The 27,788-nt window shown below is 48.7% G+C and overlaps 13 protein-coding genes across 13 annotated transcripts; 7 read left to right on the top strand and 6 right to left on the bottom strand.

Annotated features, from left to right (window-relative positions):
- Positions 1–609: 609 nt before the first annotated feature.
- N7471_000048 (uncharacterized protein) lies at positions 610–2,197 on the bottom strand (the record flags this gene model as incomplete). Its single annotated transcript, XM_057272769.1, has 2 exons — positions 610–2,016; positions 2,069–2,197. 2 exons carry the CDS (start codon positions 2,195–2,197, stop codon positions 610–612), a joined length of 1,536 nt encoding a protein of 511 aa, XP_057140948.1.
- Positions 2,198–3,848: 1,651 nt separating this feature from the next.
- On the top strand, positions 3,849–5,173 carry N7471_000047 (CFEM domain-containing protein). Its single transcript, XM_057272768.1, has 4 exons — positions 3,849–4,103; positions 4,163–4,340; positions 4,403–4,671; positions 4,723–5,173. Exons 1-4 carry the CDS (start codon positions 4,020–4,022, stop codon positions 4,957–4,959), a joined length of 768 nt encoding a protein of 255 aa, XP_057140947.1. The 5' UTR covers positions 3,849–4,019; the 3' UTR covers positions 4,960–5,173.
- An 822-nt stretch (positions 5,174–5,995) lies between these two features.
- Positions 5,996–7,196, top strand: N7471_000046 (carnitine:acyl carnitine antiporter; the record flags this gene model as incomplete). The annotated part of the gene is made up of 4 exons (XM_057272767.1): positions 5,996–6,244; positions 6,303–6,351; positions 6,432–6,448; positions 6,534–7,196. 4 exons carry the CDS (start codon positions 5,996–5,998, stop codon positions 7,194–7,196), a joined length of 978 nt encoding a protein of 325 aa, XP_057140946.1.
- A 625-nt stretch (positions 7,197–7,821) lies between these two features.
- On the top strand, positions 7,822–9,421 carry N7471_000045 (uncharacterized protein; the record flags this gene model as incomplete). The annotated part of the gene is made up of 3 exons (XM_057272766.1): positions 7,822–7,881; positions 7,981–8,256; positions 8,308–9,421. The coding sequence occupies 3 exons, from the start codon at positions 7,822–7,824 to the stop codon at positions 9,256–9,258; spliced, it is 1,287 nt and encodes a 428-aa protein (XP_057140945.1). The 3' UTR covers positions 9,259–9,421.
- Positions 9,422–9,670: 249 nt separating this feature from the next.
- On the top strand, positions 9,671–10,377 carry N7471_000044 (putative ubiquitin conjugating enzyme; the record flags this gene model as incomplete). The annotated part of the gene is made up of 3 exons (XM_057272765.1): positions 9,671–9,827; positions 9,966–10,058; positions 10,124–10,377. 3 exons carry the CDS (start codon positions 9,671–9,673, stop codon positions 10,375–10,377), a joined length of 504 nt encoding a protein of 167 aa, XP_057140944.1.
- Positions 10,378–10,824: 447 nt separating this feature from the next.
- On the bottom strand, positions 10,825–11,813 carry N7471_000043 (RTA1 domain-containing protein; the record flags this gene model as incomplete). The annotated part of the gene is made up of 3 exons (XM_057272764.1): positions 10,825–10,915; positions 10,975–11,049; positions 11,104–11,813. The coding sequence occupies 3 exons, from the start codon at positions 11,811–11,813 to the stop codon at positions 10,825–10,827; spliced, it is 876 nt and encodes a 291-aa protein (XP_057140943.1).
- Positions 11,814–12,512: 699 nt separating this feature from the next.
- N7471_000042 (Zn(II)2Cys6 transcription factor domain-containing protein) lies at positions 12,513–13,966 on the top strand. Its single transcript, XM_057272763.1, has 2 exons — positions 12,513–12,736; positions 12,811–13,966. Exons 1-2 carry the CDS (start codon positions 12,530–12,532, stop codon positions 13,894–13,896), a joined length of 1,293 nt encoding a protein of 430 aa, XP_057140942.1. The 5' UTR covers positions 12,513–12,529; the 3' UTR covers positions 13,897–13,966.
- Positions 13,967–14,790: 824 nt separating this feature from the next.
- On the bottom strand, positions 14,791–16,038 carry N7471_000041 (uncharacterized protein; the record flags this gene model as incomplete). Its single annotated transcript, XM_057272762.1, has 1 exon — positions 14,791–16,038. The coding sequence occupies one exon, from the start codon at positions 16,036–16,038 to the stop codon at positions 14,791–14,793; it is 1,248 nt and encodes a 415-aa protein (XP_057140941.1).
- Positions 16,039–16,851: 813 nt separating this feature from the next.
- On the bottom strand, positions 16,852–19,647 carry N7471_000040 (metal cation transporter MSC2; the record flags this gene model as incomplete). Its single annotated transcript, XM_057272761.1, has 4 exons — positions 16,852–17,728; positions 17,777–17,995; positions 18,048–19,196; positions 19,247–19,647. 4 exons carry the CDS (start codon positions 19,645–19,647, stop codon positions 16,852–16,854), a joined length of 2,646 nt encoding a protein of 881 aa, XP_057140940.1.
- Positions 19,648–20,086: 439 nt separating this feature from the next.
- N7471_000039 (chitobiosyldiphosphodolichol beta-1,4 mannosyltransferase) lies at positions 20,087–21,608 on the top strand (the record flags this gene model as incomplete). Its single annotated transcript, XM_057272760.1, has 3 exons — positions 20,087–20,333; positions 20,397–20,593; positions 20,664–21,608. 3 exons carry the CDS (start codon positions 20,087–20,089, stop codon positions 21,606–21,608), a joined length of 1,389 nt encoding a protein of 462 aa, XP_057140939.1.
- A 141-nt stretch (positions 21,609–21,749) lies between these two features.
- Positions 21,750–24,131, bottom strand: N7471_000038 (uncharacterized protein; the record flags this gene model as incomplete). Its single annotated transcript, XM_057272759.1, has 5 exons — positions 21,750–21,946; positions 22,006–22,752; positions 22,805–22,994; positions 23,056–23,973; positions 24,024–24,131. 5 exons carry the CDS (start codon positions 24,129–24,131, stop codon positions 21,750–21,752), a joined length of 2,160 nt encoding a protein of 719 aa, XP_057140938.1.
- A 607-nt stretch (positions 24,132–24,738) lies between these two features.
- On the bottom strand, positions 24,739–26,136 carry N7471_000037 (thiolase family protein; the record flags this gene model as incomplete). Its single annotated transcript, XM_057272758.1, has 3 exons — positions 24,739–24,939; positions 24,988–25,932; positions 25,990–26,136. 3 exons carry the CDS (start codon positions 26,134–26,136, stop codon positions 24,739–24,741), a joined length of 1,293 nt encoding a protein of 430 aa, XP_057140937.1.
- A 490-nt stretch (positions 26,137–26,626) lies between these two features.
- Positions 26,627–27,385, top strand: ubc2 (E2 ubiquitin-conjugating protein RAD6; the record flags this gene model as incomplete). Its single annotated transcript, XM_057272757.1, has 4 exons — positions 26,627–26,668; positions 26,846–26,910; positions 26,970–27,194; positions 27,259–27,385. The coding sequence occupies 4 exons, from the start codon at positions 26,627–26,629 to the stop codon at positions 27,383–27,385; spliced, it is 459 nt and encodes a 152-aa protein (XP_057140936.1).
- Between the last annotated feature and the right edge of the window lie 403 nt (positions 27,386–27,788).

The following is a 27,788-nucleotide window of genomic DNA, read 5'->3' as shown; positions in this document are numbered from 1 at the left end:
TTCTTGCATTAACATACCCTCATACGACTGTTTCTCTTTTCTTTCTGTTTACCTATCTCTTGATGCTGATCTGTATCTATGACTCTATTAAATACGCCTGGAAATGAGCATCATCTGGATGAAATATATCCAATATCAATATCCCCCGTATAGTGTACATTTAGACAAAAGTCACACAATAATAGCACGGCCGGCTGGCCCAATGGCAAGGCGCTTGACTACGAATCAAGAGATTGCAGGTTCGATCCCTGCGTCGGTCACTATTCTTTTTGCTTGTTCTGGTGTGTTGATGAAATTTTTGTTCGACTCCACCGGACCCAGCCCGAGCCGGTTCGGCATCGCCGAGGAGGGTTTACGGTTGGATATTAGGCATCCGTATTTTTCGCATTGCCGCCTGGGCATCCAGTCTCATGGACTTGATAATAAACTTCCATTTACGGTGTTTAGTTCCATTTTCATAGAAGGGGGTTGGGATTGAGAAATTGCTATATTTAAAGATTTTTTGATTTAGGCTGATCGATCCACTTTTTCACTTTTTATGGCTTCGGGTATAAAATATATATCATACAACATTGAATTTTGTATAACTAAATGAACATCAACAAGTCATCAGTCCTTTCGATCGAACCACATCTTCTCTCCATTCAAAGCGGGCTCCACATCCAGGCCCATTGCGGTGGCAATTCCATTGGAACCCACTATGAATTCCGTTGCGTAGTAACCAGAGAGAGATCCGATTTCCTTGGGCTGGTAGTAATGCGCCACAAAGAACTCCCCGCTTGCATGAGCGAGAGTCATAAGGGAAGGTACAGCACGGTCCAGTAGATCTGCAACCAAACACCCATTTTTGAGGGATAGAGTGATAGAACTGTACGCAGGATGCTCGTATCTTCCTGCATACTGGTTTAACTGTAGAGAATGGGAAAGAACAGGATCGGGCAGAGACGGATAAAGCCGTTTGATGGCTTCTTCCATACACTCGGACTTGGTTTTGACCTTCCTGTTTTCCCACTCTGTTGCCTGGCCCACTGAGCGCGGGATCCCTGATCCGCCGGAAATCCGATCCAGAAGGTGCATGTAGATCTCCACCTGCGCATTCCGGGCATTGCTCGTGTTACCCATCATAGCAAAGCCAAAGCCGTTGCTCGGTAGGAAGCCCACCATGATGCCGAATCCGGGCCAACTCCCGCTGTGCCAGTAAAAAGGTTCGCCGCGGTAACTATCCGCAAACCATCCCAGGGCATAGAGATGACATGGGGCAGGAGGAGGTCCGACGAGCTCATCCCAATTCGTGATCACCGTGCGTGGCTTCAAGAGTTCTGCATGGCCCTGTGGAGAGATGGGACCCTTTTGGTAGATCATCGCGCGTAGCCACTTGGTGTACTCGAGTACGCTGCTCACCATGGCGCCGGCTCCAGTTATAGCGACATCGTTCATGTAGGGTTCTGCGATGTAGGCGTTGGTGTCTGGGTCCCAGGTGTAGCCCTGCACGAGTCGAGGACGAAGCGACGGGTCCCCCTTGACATCTGTCACGGAGAAATACGTGTCATTCATCCCCAATGGATCCCAAATGCGTTTCTTGAGAGTCTCGCCGAGAGGTCTGCCTTCGATTTGTTCCAATGCATGAGATACCGTCATATACATGTTGTTGTTGTAGGAGAAGGTAGTGCGGGGAGCATAGGCTATAGGAAGATGTCGCAAATTTCGAACTGCTTCACGTAGGGATCTCTGGGGATGCACTAAATTTAAACAAGCGTCGTGAGTTGATAGCCCTGAGCGGTGCGATAGAGCATCTTCTATGGTAGTATGCATTGTGTTGTAGTCGTTCTCCAGCACAAAATCATCTCTCAGTATGGACGCAATTGGGGTGTCCCAGCGAAGGGGGGACTCGGTATTCTTGCTATCGTCGATGGCCAGAGACATGGCCGCTGCGGTGAATGCTTTGGTGGTGCTACAAGTAGAGAAAAGAGAATCGGTGGTCATCTTGCGATCAGGAAACTCGGCGAATCCATACGCCTGAAATGTAGTTTAGTGATCTGTAATAATCCAGTAAATTATGCCTCCATACTTTTGACCAGGTGCTGGAACCATGAACCACTGCCATGGATAGTCCCGGGACTTTCCATTTGTCCATCTGCTGCTGTACCAAGGCATCGAACTCCGAGGTTAATGGCGAGTTTGAACTTCTGAGAACCATTTTGGTAAGCAGATTTGGTTTTGTAGTAATAATTGGAACTCTCTATTTTGCCTTGGAGGTTTTGAATGGAAGTTGGAGGTTTTGAGGGGGAAATCTAGATAAGCGCCTCGTTGGTCCAGGCAGTAGCGTTGGATTCGATGTAACGTTAATATCACTAGTACATTAGTACGTGTTGGGCTTAGCCTATGTGTAGAGATGACAGACCACCGTTGTCAACATGGTGGCAATACTGACAGAACCTCAGCCTTGTGGGCAGGGAGTCAGGGATAGTTTATGCAGGTTCCCAGGTAAAACAGTGCTCAAAGTGGCGTTGACGTTCTGCACGAATAGGAGCTTCAATTGTTGCGGGCTCAGACACCGGGAACATGCTCAACCTTCTTGGCACGTAATCCTAGACTATATCAAAATGCCAACAAGCTGTGCAATTAGGAAATAGAACTGACTCTGGTACTGATCATGGTCACAATTTCACGTGACGCTCTTAAGGCCCATAAAAACATTGGAGGTTTATGGGTTTGTCAAAAGTTATGTGGCTAGGGTGCCTACTTTGTGCAGAATTAATATATTATTGCACGGAGTATGGAGTACGAGTAATCTGCAGCTATAATCAAGTTGATTTACTCCGTAACACTATGTGCATTATCTTTATGTGGAGTCCGCAGTTTCTCGCATCCAATGTGGATGTTTGATTTCGATCTGCGAAAGATTTTAATAGTTTGAAGAGAATAAAAAGAAAAAAGGAAAACAAGGAAAAAAAAGGGAAGGAGAAGATGCAAGTCCAAATGATTTCCATCATAATTGTTATGTATCTCAAATTTCCCAATCCCTTTCCAGGGGGTTATCCCTTGACGAAAGATGAAACAAGCCTTGGGAATCAACACACTGTCTGTATACATGGAGTATCCGTATGTTGTACAGAAGATATAAAAGGGTCCACGGGGAGTACGTATGTACTTAATAATAATAGTAATAATAATATATGTACGGAGTACTCCGTAGTAACTACTGCGTAATAGTAGTGATAAATGTGGCTGTGTTCAGCCACAAATAGCGGTGTCCCAAGTCGAAGTGAGTTTTTCAAATTTCAATAGTGCGATCGGAATGTCTCTGACTATTCGACAGTTCAGATTTATGTAGCCCCAGCTTGACCCCGATTTGGATCTGTCGATCTCCTGAGTTGATCAACATTGTTCAAATCGGAGAAACCGAGGGAACCGAAGGAAGCTTGGAAACCTCATGAACCACTGTTAACCTTGGTTACCCCTAATGATGCAGGCATACGGAGTACTCCGTTCGGTAAAATGGGAGAGCTCCAATAATGGAGAACATCGTGGAACAGCCAAAATCTGAAATCCAATTCGGATGGGGCCTCCTTCCCTGATTGGATGGACCTATACGATCGACATGGAGAAGGGGTGCGAGCTACCTCCGGGGCGATCATCCCCCATTTCAGAGAGCAGATCCAAGATTTGGATATTGTGATGACTTCATATGGGTCAGGCAATTGATTCTCTCTCTCATCGCCACGTTGGGTAGCATAACAATCCCAACTGGCCCTGCGAGGCAATCCACATCTGCATGGTGATTGGGCTTTACCGTCCGCTTCGTCCACTTTCTTCCTCTTTTGTCCACTATGGAGACACAATTTATAGTCTGGGGCAGGTGGCTGGTGAGTTCTGATGCAGATTTTGTTTTTGTTTCTCAGGGCTCTCTTTATAAAAAGACCCCCATCTCCAGTTTTCTTTCAGTTTCCACTTCGCCTTAAAATTCTTCTTACACACTCACCTCTAGAATCCTCACTTCCTTCCCCCAATCTCCAATCATGAAGTCTTTCTCCCCCGTTGCTCTGGCCTTGATGGCCGCCTTTGGCATGGTCGCCGCTGACCCTTCTGCCTCTGAGTGTGCTGTGAGTTCGATTTTCTCCTTCATGTTCAATGTTCAAAGCTAATCCTGTCGCGTTTATAGTCCATGTGTCTCTCCAACATGAGCAAGCAGGCCGCCGATTTGGGCTGCAAGGCTGGTGACCTCGCCTGCCTGTGCAAGAGCGATAACTACAAGTTCGGTATTCGTGACTGCACCAAGGAGGCCTGTCCCAGCGACGACGCCGAGAAGGTTCTCGCTATGGCTATCGCCAAGTGCCCTGGTACGTAACTGCCATTCGTCATTTCCTAACCCTTGATGCGGTAAACTAACATTATATCGCAGGCGGTGTCTCTGGCTCTGACTCCAGCTCTGCCTCTGCCTCCGGCTCTGACTCCAGCTCCACCTCTGCCACTGGGTCCGACGCCAGCGTGACTGGCACTGGCGTCTCTGGCTCCAAGACTGCCACCGGCTCCGACGCCAGCATGACTGGCACTGACGCCTCTGGTTCCAAGACTGCCACCGGCTCCAATGGCAGCGTTACTGGCACTGGTGCCTCTAGCTCCGGTGTTAGCGGCTCTGCTACCAAGACTGGCTCCGTTTCCACCATCACTGTAAGACACACTTCATCTTCTTCTTGAAAATCACGCTGACCGTATCTCTAGAGCACTGACGCCTCCGGCTCCATGGTGACCAAGACTAGCACCGGCTCATCTTCTACCTCCACTGGCTCCGGCAGCGGCTCCGACTCTGGGTCTGGCTCCGGCTCCGACAGCTCTGCTTCTGGCTCCGTTTCCGGCTCCGCTGCTCCCACCTCCAGCAACGGTGCCGCTGCCCCCATGGCCACTGTTGGCAGTGGTGCTATGGGCGTCCTCGGCCTGTTCGCTATCCTTGCTCTGTAAATTTCCCACATGTGAAGACGTAGAGTCCACTCCATGTAACTCCAGGTTAATTTATGGGTTATGATTCATGTGTCGCCGTCGTCTGGCTTGTATAGGTACAATATGGAATGAGTTCTTGATGGGTACAATCATGTTTTGTCTTCTCGTTGCTCTACGGGGCTGTTAATTTAATGTCAATCGAGCTTAATGAATGAAATCTATATTATGGCATCTATCCTCCTACTGTGGTATACTACGTACTGAACGGTTGAATAGTCAATCAACCCATCTTTTTATGCCCGAATTGTCTGGATTGAATGCTTTTGCAGCTAACTATGTATATGTATACATATCACCACATGGATCTACGGATGTATAATAATATGTTCATAACTCGTAGTACCTATATGCATTTATTGTTGGCGTCCCACTGATAAAAGCATGTGGATTTCCATGTGATTGCGACGAGTAGACCGTACCCGTATATATTATTTCCAAGTACTTACACCTGCAAGGATGTAGGCACTTTATATCTGCCCTGCATCTGTGCATTTTAGGAAGGGCTATAGAGAGACGTAGTCCTGGAGTAATAGAACCTAGTCCTAACGCGCTCATCCTTTATTCCGCGGGGAAAACGTGGAGTGATTGAGCTCTCCCGTTCACCCGGACTGACGCACTCGGAGGTCACCGATGTTATAAGAAGAGCATGCCTAATTCAATTCCTACAAAAAAACCACCAAATCATTCCTAAACTCTTCATAATATTTTTGTGCTACAGTACTGTAGACTTCTTTTCTACGTGCTATCTATCGGATCTACTACGGGAAGTCACTTTCTCCGCTGCCGAGCCGAGGCACACTTTCGTCCGGGGAAGACCAGCCGGCTTCGGTTTCTCGGTGTCTTAATCATTGCAAGATCTCCGGTCATTTTTTTTTTCTTATTGCACTATTAATTACTTTTACATCTTACTCTTGGCTCCTGTCCTGTCTTCTGCTCCCTCTTCCCTTTCTCACCCTCCGTCTCCATCCCTATCTCTTCCCCCTTCGACCCGCCCACAATGGCCTCTACCTCCCCCACCACGCAGCAGCTGAAAGACGAGATCAAGGTCGTCGAGACCAAGGCCGTTAATCAGACAATTGTACAGCTGCGCTCTCTTGCGGCTGGTGCGGCTGGTGGTCTCTGCGCTGTGGTCGTCGGACACCCGTTTGATCTGGTGAAAGTGCGCCTGCAGACGGCCGAGAAGGGCATTTACTCGGGTGCCATGGATGTGGTCAGGAGGACAGTTGCACGTGAAGGATTGGCTCGAGTATGATTATGACAAGCACCTTGAATGTTTTGCGACCGAACTGACAATGGTTTCGTAGGGATTGTATGCCGGTGTCTCCGCACCGCTTGTTGGAGTTACCCCCATGTGTAAGTTCTCCAGCATCAGCTATAATGGCTCTCACACCAGCAATTGATCGAGTTATGAGCTAACCAGTCCCGATTTACAGTTGCTGTCAGCTTTTGGGTACGTTTTTTTCTTTCTCCTTTTCTCTTGGAGCCCAGAGCCAGTCGCGATCGCCCATTTGAAAGCGATGCTAACAATACATTAGGGTTACGACGTGGGCAAGACTCTAGTGAACAAGTTCTCCGTCGTCCCCATCAAGAACGACACCCCACAGTACTCCATTGCGCAGATCTCTTCTGCGGGTTTCTTCTCCGCCATCCCCATGACCCTGATCACGGCCCCCTTCGAGCGTGTCAAGGTCCTCCTCCAGATCCAGGGCCAGAAGACTCTGGCCCCGGGTGAGAAGCCCAAGTACTCCGGTGGTACCGATGTCGTGCGCCAGCTGTACAAGGAAGGTGGCATTCGCAGCGTGTTCCGTGGTAGTGCAATGACGTTGGCGCGTGATGGTCCCGGCTCAGCCGCCTATTTCGCGGCCTACGAGTACATCAAGCGCACCTTGACTCCCAAGGATGCTGAAGGCAATGTGACGGGCGAGCTATCCCTATCTGCCGTTGTGTGTGCTGGTGGTGCTGCCGGTGTCGCTATGTGGATTCCTGTCTTCCCTATTGATACCATCAAGTCCCGCCTGCAGAGCGCACCGGGCAAGCCTACCATCTCTGGCGTTATCCGCTCGGTTTACGCTAGCGGCGGTTTCAAGGCCTTCTTCCCTGGATTCGGACCGGCTCTCGCTCGTGCGGTGCCTGCCAATGCCGCCACTTTCCTCGGCGTCGAGCTGGCACACAAGGGCATGAAGAAGCTCTTTGACTAAAGTTGTTGAGAAATGCTTGTTGTGTACATACCATGATTGATCTCTTTTTGCAGCGTTTTGTGTTCCATCCACGGATGGTTGTCTGCGACCATGATTTGACTTTGATTGGTTCGCATCTTTCTGATCATGTCTCTTGTCATTTTAGACCTTTGGTTGATTCTGATATTCTATAGAAGGTCATTCTTTTGTCTGTGGTTTCTGGGAGTTGGCCATGTCACATTAGATCTAGAATGTGTACAACGCTGGAAGCCTTGGGAAAATTCTATCCGCAAATATAATTTGTAGGAATTTATCGATAGGATAAAGACAGCATACACACTTTCCCAAACACAAAATAATACTTGAGGCTCAAAAGGGTGGGGGGGGGGGGGGGTTCACTCCACATCTGCGCTATATCCGAATGGGATCAAAGGAGCGAGTGGAAGGATTGGTCGAGCCAGCCCTCGCCTATGAGCGTGCTCTACAGCCTGAACTTAGCGCTAACATATCGGGGGCCATAGCTGATCGGGGGCGATGTTTGGTCGGCACGGAGGAATTGGACCCCGATGATCTAAGGGGGTTCTATATTTATAACACCTAATTATGATTTGAACCTTTCAAAAGTACCTTTGTAAATAGTAAATATATGGCCATCTTAGTAGAGAGCAAAGAAAGTGTTCAAGTTTCAACTACAACTGGGTGTGGAGTGAGGCTGATTAAACAGTACACGATAGGTACCTAAAATTGTAGGTGGAGCACCAGCAAACTCTAAGTACTGTAAGAGTACCGACGACTCCGGCGCTAGTGGTCTGCTGCCTGCTTTGTATCAGATAAAAGCCCCCATCTTCCCCTCTCATCTTTGCACTTCCAACCTTCGAAGGTTTTCATCTCATTTTCATCGAATATAGATATATTCACCAGTGTCTGCTTCATTATGTCCGTCACTAATGTCCTAATGCGTCGGGGCACCGAGCTTGCTGTTACTCACATGCAGTCGGATAAGCCTGAGCAGCGGCCTAATGGAGGCTTGGTCGCTCTGTTTGCTATCACTGCTATCTTGATTGGTTTTGCTTTCTGGGCTGTAAGTAATACAATTTTCCAGATATAACCTCGTGGAACTAACACCCGACAGGTTGAGTATACCTACGGAATGGTGATCTCCACTCTGGCCGCAGTTGAAGATACCAACCCCGATATCTACGTGCACATTACTCCAGGTCCCGATCCCACCAAGCCAACCGACGAGGAAGATCCTGAGCTGGTTGACCCTACCCCCCTCAAGCCTATCACCAGCAAGCTGCGCACCACTGTGAAGCACCTGCGCTCCCGTGCTGGCTTCTGGTCTCGCTTCCGTGGAATGGGCATGTTCGTGGCCTACACCGCGGCCCGTGGATTCCTGTCATCTTTCATCCCTGTTCCTACCACTTCATATCTGGGCCAGTTTGTCGTTCAGTCTATCCTGAGCGTTCTGCTGGCTACTTGGCAGATGGCCTGGGTGCACATTGTCATCTCTGAGCCCTCCCCAAAGCGCTTCTACCAGCGTATCCCCAGCTATAAGACCTGGATTAAGATTGCCCCAGCTGCTGCTCTCCAGGATGTTCTCACCGCTGCTGCTTTCTTCATCCCCATGGCCATTGCCAATTTTGCTGGTTGGCTCGATGTTGCTGGTGACCAGGATGTCCCGCCTATGGTAGCCATCTACCGTTTTATGGGTGCCAGTGTAATTCCTGCTCTTCTGGCATTCCTGATCTCAATGCCTGCTCGTGTCATCTTCGTCCGCGTGGCTGCCTCCATGCTTCCCGAGGAGGATGAGACTATTGTGCCATTTGATCGCTCTTTCGGAGGCAAAGTCAGCCCTGCGATCACCGGTGGCAGTGGCAAGATCGGCCTCATGGATGCATGGACTACCTTCGACTGGGCTGCCCGTGTCCGCTTCGCCAAGGTTATTGGCAAGACATTTGCCATGGAGATGGCGCTTGGTATCTTCGCCACTCTGGTACTTGGTGTTCAGGTCTTTTGGATTGTCAAGACTGCCAAGCCCGTTGACTCAGATACTCCTGGGCTCCAAATAAGCTGGAAGTAAAAAAAACTATTGAGATCCGATGAATCTCAGGTGGTAGACCGTGAAGAATGCTGGGATGTGCGCGTACTTGATGCCTTTGCTATATCTATATTACTGGGAGAGATTGAAATGTTTGCCCCATGCGATAGTCTTTCAACTTATGAACTCCGAGATTCAAAAATCATTACATTCCTAAGGTCCTCAAATCTGGTCTGTACCTAATCGTAGCTGATTACGTGCCCATGGTGTATACCGCCTCCCCATTTAGGCCATTTAAACCCCGCTTTAGCCTTACCGCCTTCATTTCTTTTTGCGCCCCTCACCTTCTCCTCACCTTCTCCTCTTTGTCGTCCTCTTGACGTTGAAATCGGCTTCGGATATCGACTGAATTTCACATCTCCATCCTTCTGCTTTCTCTTCCCTGATTGTCAGCATGGCGACCTCTCCCGCCGGGCGCATGCTGTCCCGCCAACTGCAGCAGATGCAATCCGATAAGGACATCCCTGGCATTAGTTGCGGCTTGGTCGATAATAACGTTTTCGAATGGGAGGTTATGCTCATGATATCAGACGATGTGAAGCTGTATGGAGGTATGTCATGACTTTGTTATATCTATATTTGACGTCGAATTCCTGGGCTGGTGCTGTGGCAAACATAATGCCACCTAGGGATACACGTTATCCTACCGCAAAGTGTGTTGAAGAATACTAACAAGGTTGCTTGCATAGGTGGTTTCTTCCGGGCTCGGCTCTCTTTCCCAACTGAATACCCTCACCGGCCGCCCAAGATGAAGTTTGAATCTCCTATCTTCCATCCAAATAGTATGTGGTTCCTGTTGAATTATTCATCACAGACAATTCACTCACAAATTACTGCGATTGAATAGTTTATGAGAATGGCGACGTCTGCATTTCCATTCTGCACCCACCTGAGGAAGACAAATACGGATATGAGTCGGCTGCGGAACGCTGGTCTCCCGTGCAAACCCCCGAGACGATCCTACTGTCCGTCATTTCTATGCTTTCCAGCCCGAACGATGAAAGCCCAGCAAATGTGGAGGCTGCTCGGCTATGGCGTGAGGACCCCGCGGAGTTTAAGAAGCGCGTCCGTCGGTGTGTCCGTCTCACATTGGACGACTAGTACACGATTTACTTATTCACGGGCAATTTAAGAGGGCGGGTTATGATCTGATTTAACATGGGGTTGCCGGGGTTCTTTTTTTCTCTTTCTTATTCAATGTACCGTGGCGAGCGGTGGTGCTCTTCTTTGTTGCATAGAGCGAGCAATGCTTTGCCATGCTCTCGATCTCTGATTCCTTTGCGGTGCATTTGTTTGCGATTTTCATGAGGGCTGGAGTTTCATCCTGACATCTTTGTTTCACTGGTTTGGGATCAAATCTATTTCCCAGGAATCTTCAGAATTTTCGACCTAAATTCAGCACAAATGTAGAGTGGTGATTGATTCTTAGATATCCATTCATTACACCCTGATTAAGCAGAATCTATTCTGGCATAGGCAAACATGCTGGAAAGACAGGATCTAAAAGAACGCCAAGAGGACACGCAAAACTAAAAGGAAAGAAAGTGATTATGTGCGGTTCTTGGGCGCGAAGCGCAGTGACGGGAGGAAGATTCCGGGGTGGAAGACGGTCAAGGCCAGACAGGCCAGAGCAATCATCCTAATGGCACGTCAGATAGGATTCCCCAGAGCTTTGAAATGAACCAAGAGACCACTTACATTCCATCCAAGACAAGGAACTCATTCTCCTTCTGCATTAGTGGGTTTCCCCAGCCACCAGCCATCTCCGGGATACTAGATAGCGAAGTCAGTAAAGTGCTTTGTTTGGACTCAAACGTTGGCTCTTACCGATAAATGCACCGAATCAAGACTGTGAAATAGGCAAAGACCTCGGCGCCCACGACGAACGGCATCCACTTGGGAACAATTGGTGAAACATCGAGGTTCTTCTCACCCGAAAACCCATCACCGTGCTTGAAGACCCTCCAGAAGAAGACAACAGCAAAGAATCCACATACAACCATGGTCCCAACCTGGAAGGCGATACCAGCGATGATAATGTTGTCGCCTGCTTTGAGCATGTTAAAGTCGTTATTGCCAGCAGCCGCAGCGACACCACCTCCTGCAGCCTGTAAGATGAGAGATCCAATATCGCAACCGATGAAGATCCAGGTGAAAAGGCGCGGCTTTAAGATTGAGTGTTCGGGTCCCAAGCTCAAAATGATGTGCTTCAATGTCAGATAGACACCCGCGGCGACAAAGGTCGGTGCAAGCACCAGACACACGATCTGGAGCTTGAATGCAGGTCCGGACCATGGGTTATCATGCATGAGCACTCGGCCAATGTACCCGGCCATTTCCATAAATGTGCCAATGAGCAAAGCTGTCAAGAATGTCCATGTTCGGTAGTAGACGCCGAGACCGGTTTGGCATACTCCGAGCAGGCCAAAGAAGACTGTAAAGAAGATGTTTCCACCCAAACTGGGGTAATAACCGTATGTTGTGAGTTCAACGGGACATAGTGGGCTTACTTCAGAGCAAGTAGCGTAGCTCGCCATGTTGGGTGAGATATGTATAATCAAAAGGAAAGAGAGATGGAGCAGAGGAAGGAGAATAAAAGAGAGAGTCGGGTGAGAGGGCGTAAGTGGCAGTGAGATAACAAGACCAGAAAGAAAAAGGGTCTAGAGTCTCGCAACGGAGAAATCCCTGGTGAATTTGATATCAAATCATAAATTATCAACTTTCGGGCAGGTTAAGGCCAAGGGGCCGCAGCAACAACGGTTCTAGCAGGTGGAGCCCTAAATTGGATTAAACAGGATGAAACTGACTCCAAATGCATTGCTATTGGCTGTTTATTGCCGTCTAATCGCTCGTTCTCGCTCGTTCTCGTTCTCGTTCTCGTTGTCCCCACGTCGCTTACATCGGGATCCACTTGTTCTCTATAAGGCGCTTTGGTCCTGTCGGAGAATTATTGCTTTTTGGTCCGCGACATTTTTTTCCTTTCTAGAATCTATAGAATCTTGATGATGTCGATCGGGATTGAGTTCATAGTTTAGTTTCAAATCCTCTCTATGTTGTAGGGCTATCTTGGGGTGATCATGGAAGGCTGATGCCTAAGCCCTGGAGTGTATATTGGCTGACGTGGGGGCGAAGCAATTACCGCTCTTGGTAGTGTCATCATCAAATACGAATAATCTGACAAAGAAGTTGAAGGCAGAAATTGTAAAAAGACAAAATCATACTCCGTACAGAAGAGGGAAAAACAAGACAAGTCATGAACGGTTTTTTTTATAGTTCCAGTCCACGTGACCCCTCCGCATCATCTTCTTCTCTTCCGCGCTTGGACTCTTCCACATCTCGAAGGTTCCGAGCCAACCGGTTACATGGACCCTCAGGTACCGAGGTTTCCGAGATGCCTCCTCGCCGAGCGCATACAAAATCTCGCCAAGGCTGCGACCAGTGCAAAAGACGTCGCGTCAAGGTTAGTTTCGAAAGCCCAGGATGGCCCCATAGATTGCCCCGGGTTCCATTAAATGACGAGACTAACGGCCGCAGTGTGACGAAACGGGGCCACCGTGCTCCAATTGTATCTCGCGGGAACTTTCATGCACATATTTAAAAGCGCCGCCTCGGGCCGATTCACGAGCAAGCCAACCCCCGGCCCCGTTGGCTATTATAGACCCAACTCCCCTGCGGCCGAGGATACCTAGCCTAGCAGCTTCCGTTTCTTCAGCCATTTCAGGGGTGCGAGACCTGGAGCTTATGCATAAGTTTTCCACCGAAACCTTTAAGAGTCTTTGCTCTTCCGATTCGGAGTATTATGTCTGGCAAATTGCCATTCCTCGTCTAGCTCTTCAGTATGATTTTTTAATGAATGGCATTTTGGCCCTGGGGGCTCTTCATATTGCCGCCTCAATTGAGCCACCGGCATCGCTGGTGTACATTGACATCGCCCTCCAATATCACAATCTCACATTTGCGCCATATCGCGCAGCTGTTGACAGTATCAACCCACTGAACTGCGAGGCTGCGCTGGCGCAGTCCATCATCACCACCGTTATAGGTATTGCTCTACCAAGAGTCACTGCTGCCCGCGGGGAAAGTTCAAGCATAACAGAGAATATTGTCGTCGTATTTGAACTCTTGCAAGGCGTGACAAAAATCCACCGGATTGGTGCATCTTGGATCAAATTAGAGCTCTTTTCCCGTCGAAGAAACTATTGGGATACTGGATCAGTCAGTCTAGATGGCGACACGCGGGCTGCACTGGAGCGACTCGATACTTTGAATGACGAGACCCTCGCCAGTATTGACCCCGATCAGCACCAGGTCAACAAAGATGCTATTGTCTACTTGCGGCACTTCTCAACCAGAGTTGCTAATTCTGTTGACGCTGCCAACGTCCTGGCTTGGCTCGCTATGATCGACAAGGAATTCGTGGACAATGTGCGACGCCGACAGCCATTAGCATTGTTGATCCTCATGCACTGGGGTGTGCTGCTTGGGGAGCTTGATGGTCAGCGTTGGTGGGCTCGAGACTCGGGCCGGGCATTGGTCTCCGAATTATTAGATGCACTGCATCCCAGGGACATGGAATGGGCTAACGCTGTGGCTTGGCCCCGGAAAAAGATGGGGCTCTGATGTACTATACCATACCCGCTTCTTGGAATTTGCATAAGGAAAACAAATAGGAAAGAAGTCAGCCCCATAGATCAATATTAATAGGTTCTGTTTTATTGCTGTGTACTATAATCCTCAACTGGTTGGCTGGCACACCCAATCGCAGTTTAGATATAACCCTTCGCTCTTCCGAAGCATCGGTCGAAACTGAAGGGAGGAAATATCGTCCGAAAGCGAGATGGAGCTTCAGCAATAATTAGTTAACATAGTCACCGCGCCCTAACCATCCAGCTGCCATACAAACTTTGCCTAGACTAGGATATGAGATAGCACCCACCCGGAGATGAAAAGATACTACGGACCTGGTGAAAAATTCAACCGTACGGTGAATGACGTCGACTAAGCTGCAAAGCAGCTCACGACAGTTGCTATTGCCCATCGGTTGAGTGCTGTCCAGAATGTGGACCTCATCTGCTTCTCTAGGGGACGGTGTGGTCGTTGAACCTGGAACACACGCTAAGCTCATACGAAGGCGAGGACGTTATTTTGCAACGTTGAGTTTACAGAACCTAGAAAAGTGGATGTTAGCCTTTTGGCCTCAACTTTCTCCCAGTTCCTTTATTTATTTTTGGTCTTGATTAAGAATAAAACATTGGGCCCGCGTCGTGTCTATCTTTGAGTTGTTGGCTGCCGAGTCTCTTACAGTGGGTGCAAGAAACCCAGCTTATTTGAACCGACTACTACCTCCAAGCGAGGAAGCCCTTCTCTAGGATGAACAAAATAAAAGATTAATCGAAGTGTTATGATAGGCGTAGTATGGACTATACGAAGGTCATATTCGTCTCATCTCGAAAAACCACGAGGGTTACAAGTATTGTGGCCAGTCTGCAGCCTCCGGTCTCTCTGCAGCTCATTTCACATCCGCGCTTTCTCCTTTCCAGTCCCGAGGCCATCGTGAGTTCGTATCAAATTAAAAGCATCTGCCTCATGTTTGCACACCTGCATGCTCAATGGTCCGCTCACCTGTTTGAGCCAGTAGGACCGCCCGCAATCGAACAGCCAGTTGCGAGTACCTACTTGAATCAACTCAGCAAGAAAGCACTGCGGTGTGCTGTGATCTTCGGAGAAGATGATCTTTGGGAACTCTCGCTGGGCTGCAGGTGTGGCATTCTCCAGGCCCAGTCGGAAGACCTCATCGAAGGTAATCGGGTGATAGAGCTGGGAACCAACCTGGACAATGCCCGTCGTCCGTGCTGCCGCGTGCAATAGGCACGCGTTTGCTACGAGGTCCACGGGGATCTCGTCCAGGATATTGGTGCCTGTTTTATAGCCTTCCGTGGCATGCCAAACTTGTGTGGTACCACGATCGGAGAACCAGAGCCTGGTAAACTTGGTGAGAGGCGTGGAGTCCTCCGATCCATATAGCGAGTAGGGGTGCCTAAATGCAGGACCGAAGATTGTTGGCCGCAACAGTAGAATTGGAAGAAGAGGGAAACGACTGAGTAGTAGACGTTCCATGATATGTTTGGCTTGGGTGTAAGTAGACGAGAATTTGCCCGCGTGCGGCGATGTGCCCAGCGTCAACATGGATGCCAGCTCTTCCTCCGGATCTTCTTCACCTCCCAATTGATATATCCGCTCTAAAACTGGGCCATCGGGAAGATGACTATTGACATATGATGTAGAGAGCTGGATGAGGAGTTTCAGTCGCCGGAATTCAGAAGCAATCCGTGCCATTTCTAGCGCAGGGAGGCAATTGCTTTCCAGTGCATCACGAATAGGACCTTCAAGCTTGATCTTGGCTGCAGTATGAATGACCAGCGTAACTTGATCTTGAAGTTGTCGAAGGATAGTAGTTTCAATTCCAAAGTCCACCATTTTTATATCTCCAACCACAAACTCGACTTTCTTTGTGGATAAAATAGCTTGTGCATGATTTGGCATCGATTCTCTCAATTTTCCAATAGCGAGTTGGGAGTTCCCTCGAACCAAGACAAAAATCTTGCGAGTTGGCAGTTGCAAAGCTAGCTTGTACAGGAGACAACCTCCTAAGCACCCAGTACATCCGGTGAGGAAGACTGTATGGCCCTCGAATATCTTTGCATATCCTCCTCGCACGACTTCGTCGGCATATGGTTGTTTTTCGGTCGAAGCTGATGACATTGAATATGCTGAAAAAGAGATTCGGGGGTAGAGTTTAGTTGATATCTCTATAGGAGTATCTGTAGAAGAATGACACGAAGGATTGGGTGAGATTGCGATAGTCTCGGAAGGTATATAGAATGTCGTAACATATTTTGTTCAAATCTGGAAGTCGAATGGTTGGTAGGACAGGACTCAATGTCACTCTTACATTTGCACGGCCTTAGATGCTGGAGGTTATTTTTCTAGATTGCAGCCCGGCAAGTTGGCTAGTGGCCCCGATTTTGCCGACAAGGCTGGCAACCTCCAAGGAGATGGAACGGGGGTTTCGCTCTTGTCAGAATAACACAATAGGTAGACCTGGGCTTTCGCGCCATGTGCTGCCGAGGTTCAATGTGATTGTGTGACCCGAAGGACCATCGTGTCGCAATTCACAGAGATCTGGCCCAAGGGGCACCGGCAGAGCTGCACTCCATTTTTTTGAGAAATGTAGGGCTCGGAGCAAGGATATCCATACAGAACAGTCCATACCTGATAAACGGGTCGTACAATTTCACCCTTGAAGGGTTCAAAGATAGATTTCGCCTACATGTGATGCGAGAAAGAACTGGGTTTCGTAATTGAATCATTGAAATATATGCCTTCCACTTCCGATGAACGCCGTGGAGAAAACTATGTGCTGTTGATTGGTGTAATTCTTTGGCGAACGATCCAATCCTATCTGTACAAGAGAGATATAGACATCGGCCGGGGCAAAGCGATATTAAACGCACCGTAAATCCTGGCTCCCTTTTAAGAGTAGTTGATGATGGGATGAAACATAGTTATCACCAATTAAAAGCCCTTGCTTCCACCGCCACACCAGCAGCGCGCATCTCCGTCACGCTCAACCTGGACGAGAGTATCCATGTTTTTCTCTCGAAGGAAGTCAACGGTCCGTTGACGTACGTCTTCCAAATCTGCGCCCCGAGAAGCAATGACGTGGATCACCCCGAAAATGTTCTGGGATTTTTTCTCATGCGCATGATCGTGATCGTGATCGTGATCGTGATCGTGGCCATTGTCATGGGTGTGACCGTGGTTGTGGTCGTGGTGCTGCTCATGATCATGACCATGACCATGACCATGATGGTGTTGGCTGTGGCTATGATCATGGTGATGTTCACAATCCCCATGGCTGGAATGGTCATGGGAATGGCTATGTCCAGAAGACACCGCTCCTGTATCATCAAGCCAGAATTTAGGCACCGTATAACTAACCACGCCTCTCAAAGTGCTGACTCCTGCTAGTGTTTCCCGAAGGTTATATTCGGTGTCGGCTGGCAGAGTGAGTAGCAGTGTCTTTGCCGTGCTGCTAACTAAAGGAACGGCCGAGGCGAAGATCAATATGGCGATGAAACATGATGCCAATGGGTCGTAGCCAGCCCAACCGGAGTAATGCACGAGAATGGTTGAAATGACGACTGCCACTGAACCAAGCGTATCAGCAAGAATGTGCAAGAAGATGCCGTGCATGTTCTCATTGCCATGAGAATGATCGTGACCATGATCATGGCCGTGATGAGCATGACCGTGCTCGAAGCTGAAGATTCCGACCAAATTGACTGCGAGGCCAGCAATGCTGACGATCAATAGCTCGCCTAGACGATGCATCTCACTCCCCGATGAGAGCCGTTCCACCGCTTCGTAAATGATCTCCACGCTGATAATCCTGCATACTGTTAGAATTTGCTCTTAGCACCGCTTTGACAACACTCACATGAGGAAAATTCCATTGGCAAACCCTGACAGAGTATCAACTTTGCCATAACCGTAGGGGAATCGAGCGTTCGGGGGCCACTTGCTCATAACAGCGGCACATAAACCAACAACAAGCGCGAGACAATCGAAAAACATGTGAATACTGTCACTGAGCAGTCCCAGTGATCCAGTCAGGAACCCATATGATAATTGAACAAGCATAAAAGTGAAATTCAGGCTGCAAGGTGTTAGTAATTCAACATTGACCGCTTTTAGATTTCATTACTCACCACATAAAGTAGAAGATGCTACGAGAATCCTTCTCCTTGAGAATGCTGTGCAACAACGGGTATGGTTCGCTTTTATGAAGAAGCCACTTTGATACTCGGGAGGATTCCGAGGTAGTGTGTGAATGTGAATGGCTGTGCGTGTGGTTATGCGCATGCGTATCCAGATTCAAATGAATGTCATCTCTTCGAGAGGCGAAGAAAGAGGCCGTAGCCAAGATACCACGTGTGGCATAAATCATGAGCAAGTCATCCTGGGCATGTGGGGAACAAAGAAAAGCTGCAGCTCCGGCGCAAATGGCGAGTCCGGTCTTTTTGGGAGAGCGGAGGCTGGGGGGCAGGGAAATCATGAGAGAAGTAGCAAAAATACCCGTAGGAATAAGGAGATATATCAGTTCCGAGACCCCGAAGACAAGTCCTCGGTTGAAAAGTATGGTGAGAAGTGCAAGCGAGGACCCAGTTATAATGGCCAGTGGTGCATCGGTTGTGACGACAATGGAGGAGTGGCTCGGGCGTGAAGCCTTGCTCTGTGCAGCAACGAGACCTGGCTCAGGGATAGGTCCATTGTGACGGAGGAAAGGGAATGGGGGAGGTGCAACGAAAACAGATCCTAATAGGGCGGCATATCCAATGGCTGGAGATACGTCCCAAGAATGGTTCAGCCCAAGGAAACTCGATATAATAACCACCACTAGCAGGGAAATGGATAGGGTCTTTCGACTGTATTTCTCTTGAGTGCGCGAGGCCCCGTTGATGACGGCTGGGACCCCTGATGCTGTTGCAAGGAGCAGCGCAAATGCAACCAAAAAACCTCCGACCTTGAGTGCTGCAAATATGGGCAGCGCCACTGAGACAATTTGTGAAAGTGAGGCTTGGACACTCTTCACATCTAGTTTCGGCAAATTAACAGACGAGAGCATGGATGAGCCAGCCTTTTGGTGGTTGGTGCGTAGTATTTGACCACAGCCGAAGAGGGTGAGGGTGATCGCTGTCAAAAGGCAGGTCTTTTGACCAATTTGTCCGATAGAAATATTCGCTGTCGTATCAGGTATACCTTCGCCGGATAGTTTTTGGTTTTGGGCATATTGTCTCTGGTACCAAGAAAGCACAACCCACGGCAGCACGATGAGTGTACTAGTCAAAATCTCGTGGCTGCGATTACGGTCAGCTTTTACTCGTCAACCACACTCTAGTCCACATACATCTTCTCTGAACTATAGTCTGCCTGTATAGTGGTATCCGTAGATAATATTCCATGAACGCCATTGGAATCTTTCAAATGGTGGTCATCTAGCACATCATGGTGAAGAGATGACACACTATGGTTATGATCGTGGTGTGCACCGGAGTGTGAGTGTGAGTGCGTATGGTGACCGTGGCTTGATGCTTGATGTGTATGTCCATATGAATAACTCGAGTTCACAACATTGATTGGTTCCGGGTGTTCAGGAAGGGTGGCATCAGCTGGCTGTGAGAGGGGAGGCGGAGGTTGCGCCCAGCGGTTGGATCGATGGCCACGACTGCGACTATGACCATGATTATGATTGTGTCCATTGGAGGGTGGTGTGAGATCCACGCTCAGCGACGGTGCCCCCGTCGACATGATCTTCAGATGCTGACGATGCGCAGCAGCTGGAAAGACCAGCAAACAGGATAGGAGATGGGGCACTGCCAAGATATCGAGGGTGGAGCGGGCGAGAGCTCAGATTAGCGAGCAGGTTGTCAGCAGATACAGCATTGCGGAATAGCACTGGAAGAAAATAAAGGAAAGTAATATAATTGGGGGAAAGTGAGCGCCAGTACAGGCTCAAACAGATTGCGACTCCGGGGAAAAGCCCGTCTTCCCCAAGGTTCTCATAAGGGGAATCACGTGAAGCCTTATCAGATTACGTATCAAATGTTTCGACGGGACCGCGGCCGCCTTCAAAACATTGAACTGTTGATATTGATATTCCACCTGCTATTTAGCTGTCTAAGGGCCATTGATGTGATTGGAAGCTCATAAATACCATGAGCGAAATACTTGAAGTGCCATTGCCATCATGATCGAGACCCTTATCAGCATAGTGTTCTGCCTGTCTAGTGCCCTCACTGTGTTGATCCTGTTACTTCCCTCGCAATATCAGCCAGAACAAGCAGGATCTCCTCCAAGATCCCATGACACAAAAAGGCGCAAGACATGTGTTCAAATCCTTGTTCTTGGCGACATTGGCCGAAGCCCACGCATGCAGTATCATGCATTGAGCATTGCGAAACATGGCGGGGAGGTGGTAATTATTGGGTATAATGGTTAGTATAAACCTCTTGACAGAGACTGTATGATAGGATCGCTAACTACAATTTATGAAACAGAATCTGACCCTCATCCTGATATCATATCCAACCCCCACATCTCGATTGTTCCGATTCGCCCGCATCCCGCTCTCCTACAGACCAGTAACAAGCTGCTGTTTACAATTTATGGGCCTTTGAAGGTGTTATTCCAGGTTGCTTGTCTCTGGAAGTGTCTCGCATATACCACAAAACCGTCGCGGTGGCTTTTGGTTCAGGTATGTTTGTGAAAAGGAGGCTCCCCGATACTCATTTGAAGTGCTGACTCGCTCTTGCAACAATAAAAAGAACCCGCCTTCCATTCCTACACTGGCAATAGCCTCCCTTGTTTGTTTCTTGCGGCAAACAAGGCTGATCATTGATTGGCATAATTTTGGATATTCCATACTAGCGTTGAAACTCGGCCAGACCCATCCATTGGTGAAAATGTCAATATGGTATGAGAAGGTATTTTGCAAATCAGCTTCAGCTCATTTTTGCGTCACCAATGCTATGGCATCCGTTCTCAAGAAGGATTTCAACCTTCCAGCCCCTATCCTGCCACTGCACGACCGCCCTGCCATTCACTTCCATCCTATCCTTGATCCCAATGCACGGACGAATTTCCTCACAACTCTACCGGAAACTAAAGAATTTCATTCTTCTTTGAAAGCAGGGTCCCTCCGGGTTCTGGTCAGTTCAACGTCATGGACTGCGGATGAGGATTTCTCGGTCCTCATCGATGCCCTTCTTCGGTACTCTGGACTGGCCACCACAGTGCAGCCTCACCTCCCCGAGGTTTTGGCCATCATAACAGGGAAGGGCCCACAAAAAGATATGTACTTGGAACAGATTGCCGCTCTTGAAAAGTCCAGCAAGCTACAGAAAGTCACAATTCGAACTGCGTGGCTGAGTGTACCAGAATATGCTCGGCTATTGGCATCCGCATCTCTAGGAGTCAGTCTGCATACTAGCAGCAGTGGGGTAGATCTCCCCATGAAGGTTGTAGATATGTTCGGGGCTGGTCTTCCTGTTGTTGGATGGGATCGTTTCGAAGCATGGCCCGAGCTGGTCACTGAGGGTGTCAATGGGTTGGGCTTTGGAAGCTCGGAGGAGTTAGCTGAGCACTTGGTCGACCTGTTCGGTGAGAACGACAAATTGGAGAGTCTTCGCCTAGGCGCCCAAAAAGAAAGCTCTCGGCGATGGGACGACGAATGGAATCCTATTGCTGGGTCCCTTATGGGGCTGACGTAGGTAGCTAGCTCTCTGCAATGACATGAATATGATTATCCGTTAGAGTCGTTATGTGGCATTATCATATTAAATTTTCAGGCTAATATCTTGTCCTTTTTGCAGCGGCTAGCCATTATCATTGTAGATCCTATTCGAGGACATCTAGTAACTGGCCTGGAATTTGGCTGCGCAGTGCAAGCAGATATCAAAAGTCTCAAAGAGAGCATCGAATGTTCGACCTTGTTTCCCCCCACGCATGCATGCCACGCGTTCTTCATCGAGGGCTTCTTTGCGACAGACAAAGCAATACTTGGATATCCCAGGTCCTTGAATGGCAAGGAAGGACAATCCACACCGTTCTATACGAACGAAAAAGGTCAACATATCACGAACAAATTCAAACCATAAGGTGACTTACCCCAAAGATGGCCATTGGCGCACTGAGCCAACTTGGCCGAGGGCCACCCAATTCCCGCATCACAAACTTCGCACTTTTCGTAAATATGACCGCCTGGGCCAGTGACTTGATCCATAGCCCTCGCAGATATCGGGGCGGGATTGCCGTTGCATTTGGAAATCTCATCGCTCAGGTCCGCGCCTGTTACTACTGCTAGACGCTCTAGAGACCGCCGAGTGTGAAGTCGAAGTGACTTGTCCTCTTCACCCACAATAGCACGACAGGCCACAGCATAAATCAAGCGCTGGCTCTCCGTGTCAGGTTCAATGTTGCCATCCTCACCAGGTAGCACGAAACGCATCACTTCTCCTGTCTGGTTGTGATCGGAGGTTTGACCATCAGGGACGCGCGCCGCAAATAGGGTTTGGGTGTTTGCCGTAGGTTCACCCTCCTCTGAAAAGACAATCATAGATCTGTCGTCAGAGGTGATGCGATACTCAATCATGTCCGTGGGATGTGAAGTGAAGATAGCCGCAGTCATGTTGCGATAGGCTGCGAGTCCCCAGATCCTCGAGACTGACATTCCTCCCAAGTCGTGCTCCAAGTCATAGTCATCCTGGAACTCTTCGATCATGCGTTTCCATTTTGGCTGTTGTAGAGCACTGTCATTTTGGAGTTGATGCAGTTCTGTAACTAAGCCAATTCCGCCGAGTGTACCTAGGTGGAGCTTGCATGTGTCGTTTTGTTCATTCATGGAAGTGAGCATTGCTATAGCGGGTCAGCAGTGCTAAAAAGGCCTCACAGATATTGCATAACATACCAGAAATCGGCTCCAGGTGCCTTGCTTGGTGGCCCTTGTTGTCTTCGGTTTCTGGCTCATAGATCGGGCAATCACGGAATTCAAAGGCATCAGAATTGGTAACGATACCCGTGTACGTATCGTAGGGCATGGATATGACGATGAAAGCCGCCATGGCGCCCACTACCAGGGCAATGGTCGTGGATGATCTCTGTTAGGTTTTTATTAGCGAAACGGCTTGTTTTAGTATAGATGTAAGAAATCGAGCGTACGGCATGGAGCCATCTAAGAGGGCCAGCGATGTTGTGATATGCCCATTTCTCATTCAACTGGTCCAAAGGATGCTCTATCAAATCTGTGACTAACGTGTACTGTTGTGAGGTATCCCCGAGCGAGCTTCCGAGAGTGACTTCGAGTTTCATTAGCCGAAGCTGCGTTCCGCATACCGCAGCTATCATGGTGACTGCGCAGCCAAAGTTGCCGGGGCTCGTCGCGGGTGAGGTCAGCCACGGACCACAGGAAAGCGCAGTAGTACGTTGTCTCTCTTTGATTGCCTTCTCAAAGAGTGATCCAGAGCAGAATAGACTGCCCTTGGTTTCCGGGTTCTTTAGAGAGTGAAGCGCCAGAATCTGAAGATCGTAAGGCTTGAAAGGGCTATTCGTTGGGTCTGATCTGCGGACCCGCACCGGCATGACTTCATTGAAATCGTTCACCACCATTAGCAGTGGGATTCCCCAGCGACTTTCGTGCGAATGTAGAAAGGAAGAGCCTGCGGGAGGCGTTGAAGGCTTCAAAGACTCGCACCAAGTGAAAGATCGAATGTTGACCTTCCGAAAGCCATGGCTATTTGGGTCATGTGATGGCTGCAGCTGTGACCAAAATACATGATTGACGACAGCAACCCTGGTCCATTGCTTCTTAAGGCCAATGGGCTCCCAGAGGGACAGTACCAGATTCGACGTCAGCACGGCCAGGACACTACGTCGATATTTGCCTAGTCCTGCTGGTGACCAAGCCAGATCCACCACATTGCTTTCTGAAAGGTCTGCGGCGACCGAAAAATCATCTCGATTTCCCGGAAGGTAGTTGGGCCATTCTGAGTCCGTAAACAAGTTGGCTCTAACACGAGCCATGAGCCAATCTTGGGTTGAGTTGGGGGCGGAATCCTCATCCCTGCTATTTTTTGGTGTCTGTTAAAATGTTAGTTATATTCAAGTTCATCAGATAACTAGATGCATACCAGGATTTGGAAGTATTCACCCGCAGCGATAGCAATCTCGCCGTCCGGGGACCAAGAAATCGCGTCATGGCAAGATGGAGATAATGATAGGGCCACAGGGTTCAACATTGTGTCAGATATTGGATCCTTGATATGCCAGCATTCTTTGTAAATAAAGGGTTCGCTAGATATAATATGAAGATATGAAGAAGAGAAGTCAGAGATCTGCTTTTGTTTGGGTCGCATTCTGCTGGGTTGATTCCTGAGGAATCAGGCGCCAACCACAAAAGACCCTAACTAACTAACTAACTAACTAACTAAGAATACTTGAAGGATCACTTCAAAGTTGCAAAACGGGCAATTAGCAAGAATGAAGACATGAAGATACTGAAGATGACACAGAACAGGGATATAAAGATGTATTAACGGTTTTATGGAGATATCTAATAGATCCAAGGGAGAAAAGAGAAGAAAAAAGAGCGAGGGAGCGATGCATAGATATATGTTGTACTATGTCCATATAGAAGGGCCCGGAAAGAAACACGCGAAGAGTTTATATATAAAAGAGCCCGGAAAGCACCAGGTAAGCAAATAGGATTTTGGCCAATCTGCCATTCCAAATCGCAGGAAAAGGTACACGTCCCCGCTACACGGGATGATATCCAAGCTTGGATTGTTCATTTGAGGGTATCAGTCATAACTTGCCACCGAGGACACTGCACAATTTTTGGCGAAGTTAATCCACCCGATCCAATCTTTGCACAACCATCGCAGTCGCAGCACCGCCACCGTTGCAGATCGCAGCCACTCCATACTCGCCGGGCTGCAATTGGTGGAGCAAGGTGACGAGGATACGCGAGCCTGAGCTGCCGAGAGCGTGGCCGAGAGAGATGGCGCCCCCGAGCATGTTGACTTTAGCGTTTTGCAAACCGAGAATCTAGATGAGTTAGATCTGAGGTGGAAGTTAGACAAACACGGCACTGACCTTTTCATTGGCTTTGATGACAGCCGCAAAAGCCTCGTTGAATTCCCATACCGCCACCTGATCCTTGGTGATACCGGCACGCTCCAGCGCAATCGGAACTGCTTTGGCAGGGGCCACTGGGAAGTCTACAGGGTCGATGGCGGCATCGGCCGTAGAAACGATACGGGCCAAGACACGGCTGCCAACACCATATTCACGAGCAATATCCTTGCTGCCCAAAATCAGAGCAGATGCTCCGTCGTTCATGGTAGATGCGTTGCCAGCGGTTACGGTACCAGTCCCATCTCGTAGGAAGGCGGGTTTCAGGCTCTTCAACTTATCGGCACGCAAGTTTTCGAAGCCCTCATCCCGCTCGACAACGGTATCTCCTTTCTTACCTTTCACAGTAACCGCGGCAATTTCATCGGCGAACTTGTTCTCCTTCCATGCCTGCTGGGCCCGCTCATATGACTGGATGGCATATAAATCCTGGTCCTCCCGCGAGATGTCGTAATTCTTCGCAGTCTGTTCTGCGCAGATGCCCATGTGGAACTTGTTGTAAACATCCCATAGACCATCCTTGATGAGACCATCCTCTAGCTTGATCTCACCAAAGGGGGGCAATTGGCTGGCACGTGCCATATAATAGGGGACCCGAGTCATGTTCTCCATACCACCAGCTACCTGTGCCTCTGCCAAGCCAAGTTGAATATTTTGCGCGGCAAGTGCCACAGCCTTCAAGCCCGAAGCGCAGACCTTGTTGATTGTTGTAGCTTCGACAGTGGAAGGGAGACCGGCAAAGATAGACGCCTGACGGGCAGGCGCCTGGCCTACTGAGCCCTGCAAAACATTTCCCATATACACATCCGTGATCTTCTCAACAGGTACCTTGGATTTATCTAGGGCGGATTTGATTGCAACAGCGCCAAGCTCAGGTGCTGATACGGACGCAAAAGAACCATTGAACTGGCCAACTGGAAGTTAGTGAATCACTCCTCTGAACATTTCTCCAAAGAAACACACCTTTGCTGTTGGTGTTCGAGATGCACTTAGAATGTAAGCTTCCTGAATCTCCTTGCATGTCGGGCGTGCGGAGCTGAACTGTCGCTGGGCGCGGAATGCGGGGAAGGCCCGTTTGGGGAGACGAGCAGACAGGCCTGGGGAAATCATGATTTGTTTTAATATAAGGGTGAGTAGTGAGTTGACAGTGTTGAAGAATACAAGGGGTATGAAAAGGGGAGAATTAAAAACGAAGAGCTGAGGAATGCTGTTGCATGTGCATATCGAAATTCATCCGCCCGTATAACCGCCTATAACCGCCACTCCGCTTGAACCGAGGCTCTCCAAACTTGGAAGGCGGTCGCCCTGGCTATGACATAATAAGTGCTGAGTCAAGAGCCCACGGGCCGGAGCTCTCTGGATTTTGATCTAGCCCCTTTAGGTTGGTTTCTCCATTAGGATATTTTCTCCGGCTTTCCCCTCCATCGCTTTGCTGCATATCGCCTACCGCATCAATGACCTTTCGGGTTTACTCTCCTTCCCCTCTCCTCTTTTTTTCCTTCTCCCCTGACCGTCTCTGCAAATTCCTGCTATCTAGCTACATACACACAGCTTTAGCAGACTAGTTCAATTACTTTACGGCTCCACCGATCGTTCTATCATGTCTACATCCGCTCGCCGCCGTCTCATGCGGGACTTCAAGGTACGCGTCAATATCATCACCTCGCCTTGGGTTATTCAAACGTTTCCGCTGTATCCATAAATAAGCTCATCTAAAGCTATTCTTATGTTTCTTTGGTGCCCGATTTGCTTCTTAGATTCTTCCCCGGCGTTCTGTGTCCAAGATGATTCGCCCCCGCTAACATTTCCATACTCACAGCGCATGCAAACCGATCCTCCAGCTGGCGTCTCTGCATCTCCAGTCGCTGATAATGTCATGACATGGTACGTTTCTTTCTCAGTATCCTTTGAGGCTCTTGACAATGGTTCTGATGAATTGTCAGGAATGCCGTCATTATCGGCCCCGCCGACACGCCGTTCGAAGATGGCACATTCCGCCTGGTCATGAACTTCGAAGAACAATACCCCAACAAGCCCCCGGGTGTGAAATTCATAAGCCAAATGTTCCATCCCAATGTGTATGGAACTGGCGAGCTCTGTCTCGATATTCTGCAGAACCGCTGGAGTCCGACATATGATGTGGCGGCTATTCTTACTAGTATTCAAAGGTACGGCCGGCTTGGTTATGAAAGATCACTGCACAGATGCTAATGTGCGGTTTGTCAATTCTAGTCTTTTGAATGACCCTAACACCTCGTCTCCGGCCAACGTCGAGGCCTCGAATCTCTACAAAGACAATCGCAAAGAGTACACCAAGCGAGTGCGAGAGACGGTCGAGAAAAGCTGGGAGGACAATTGAGCAATCGGATTTACGCAGCCGAGTTCGATGGGCTAATATTCTTGTGAATTGAACACAACAGCTTGACGGTTTAATCTGCACAGCATGGGGTTTCTGGCGCTTGGTATCTTGTTCTTTCGGTTTGTGGATTCTTTTCCTGCCTCTTTTTTTTTACGTCATTTTCTTTTCGTTTCATCTTTCATCTTTCTTGATATCTCTACTTCATGGTTCTTCATCCTTCGCCAGGTCATGTCAGGCGAGTTTACAAGATCAGTCTCAGTATTCAGTGCATTAGCCTGCATTTCCTGCAAACCTTGTGCTTTGATCCCTTGACATGTTCATTGTAGACAATATAAATGGAGATGCAAGTAAAGTTTAATCATATGCTTCCTTGTATAGTTCTCTATACATTAAGCTTATCTGC

Source organism: Penicillium samsonianum (assembly GCF_028829775.1).
Source record: "Penicillium samsonianum strain IBT 33392 chromosome Unknown utg000001l_segment0_segment0, whole genome shotgun sequence".
NCBI lineage: Eukaryota > Fungi > Ascomycota > Eurotiomycetes > Eurotiales > Aspergillaceae > Penicillium > Penicillium samsonianum.
Note: the sequence above shows the minus strand (reverse complement) of the source record. Positions and strands in the feature narration are given on the sequence as shown.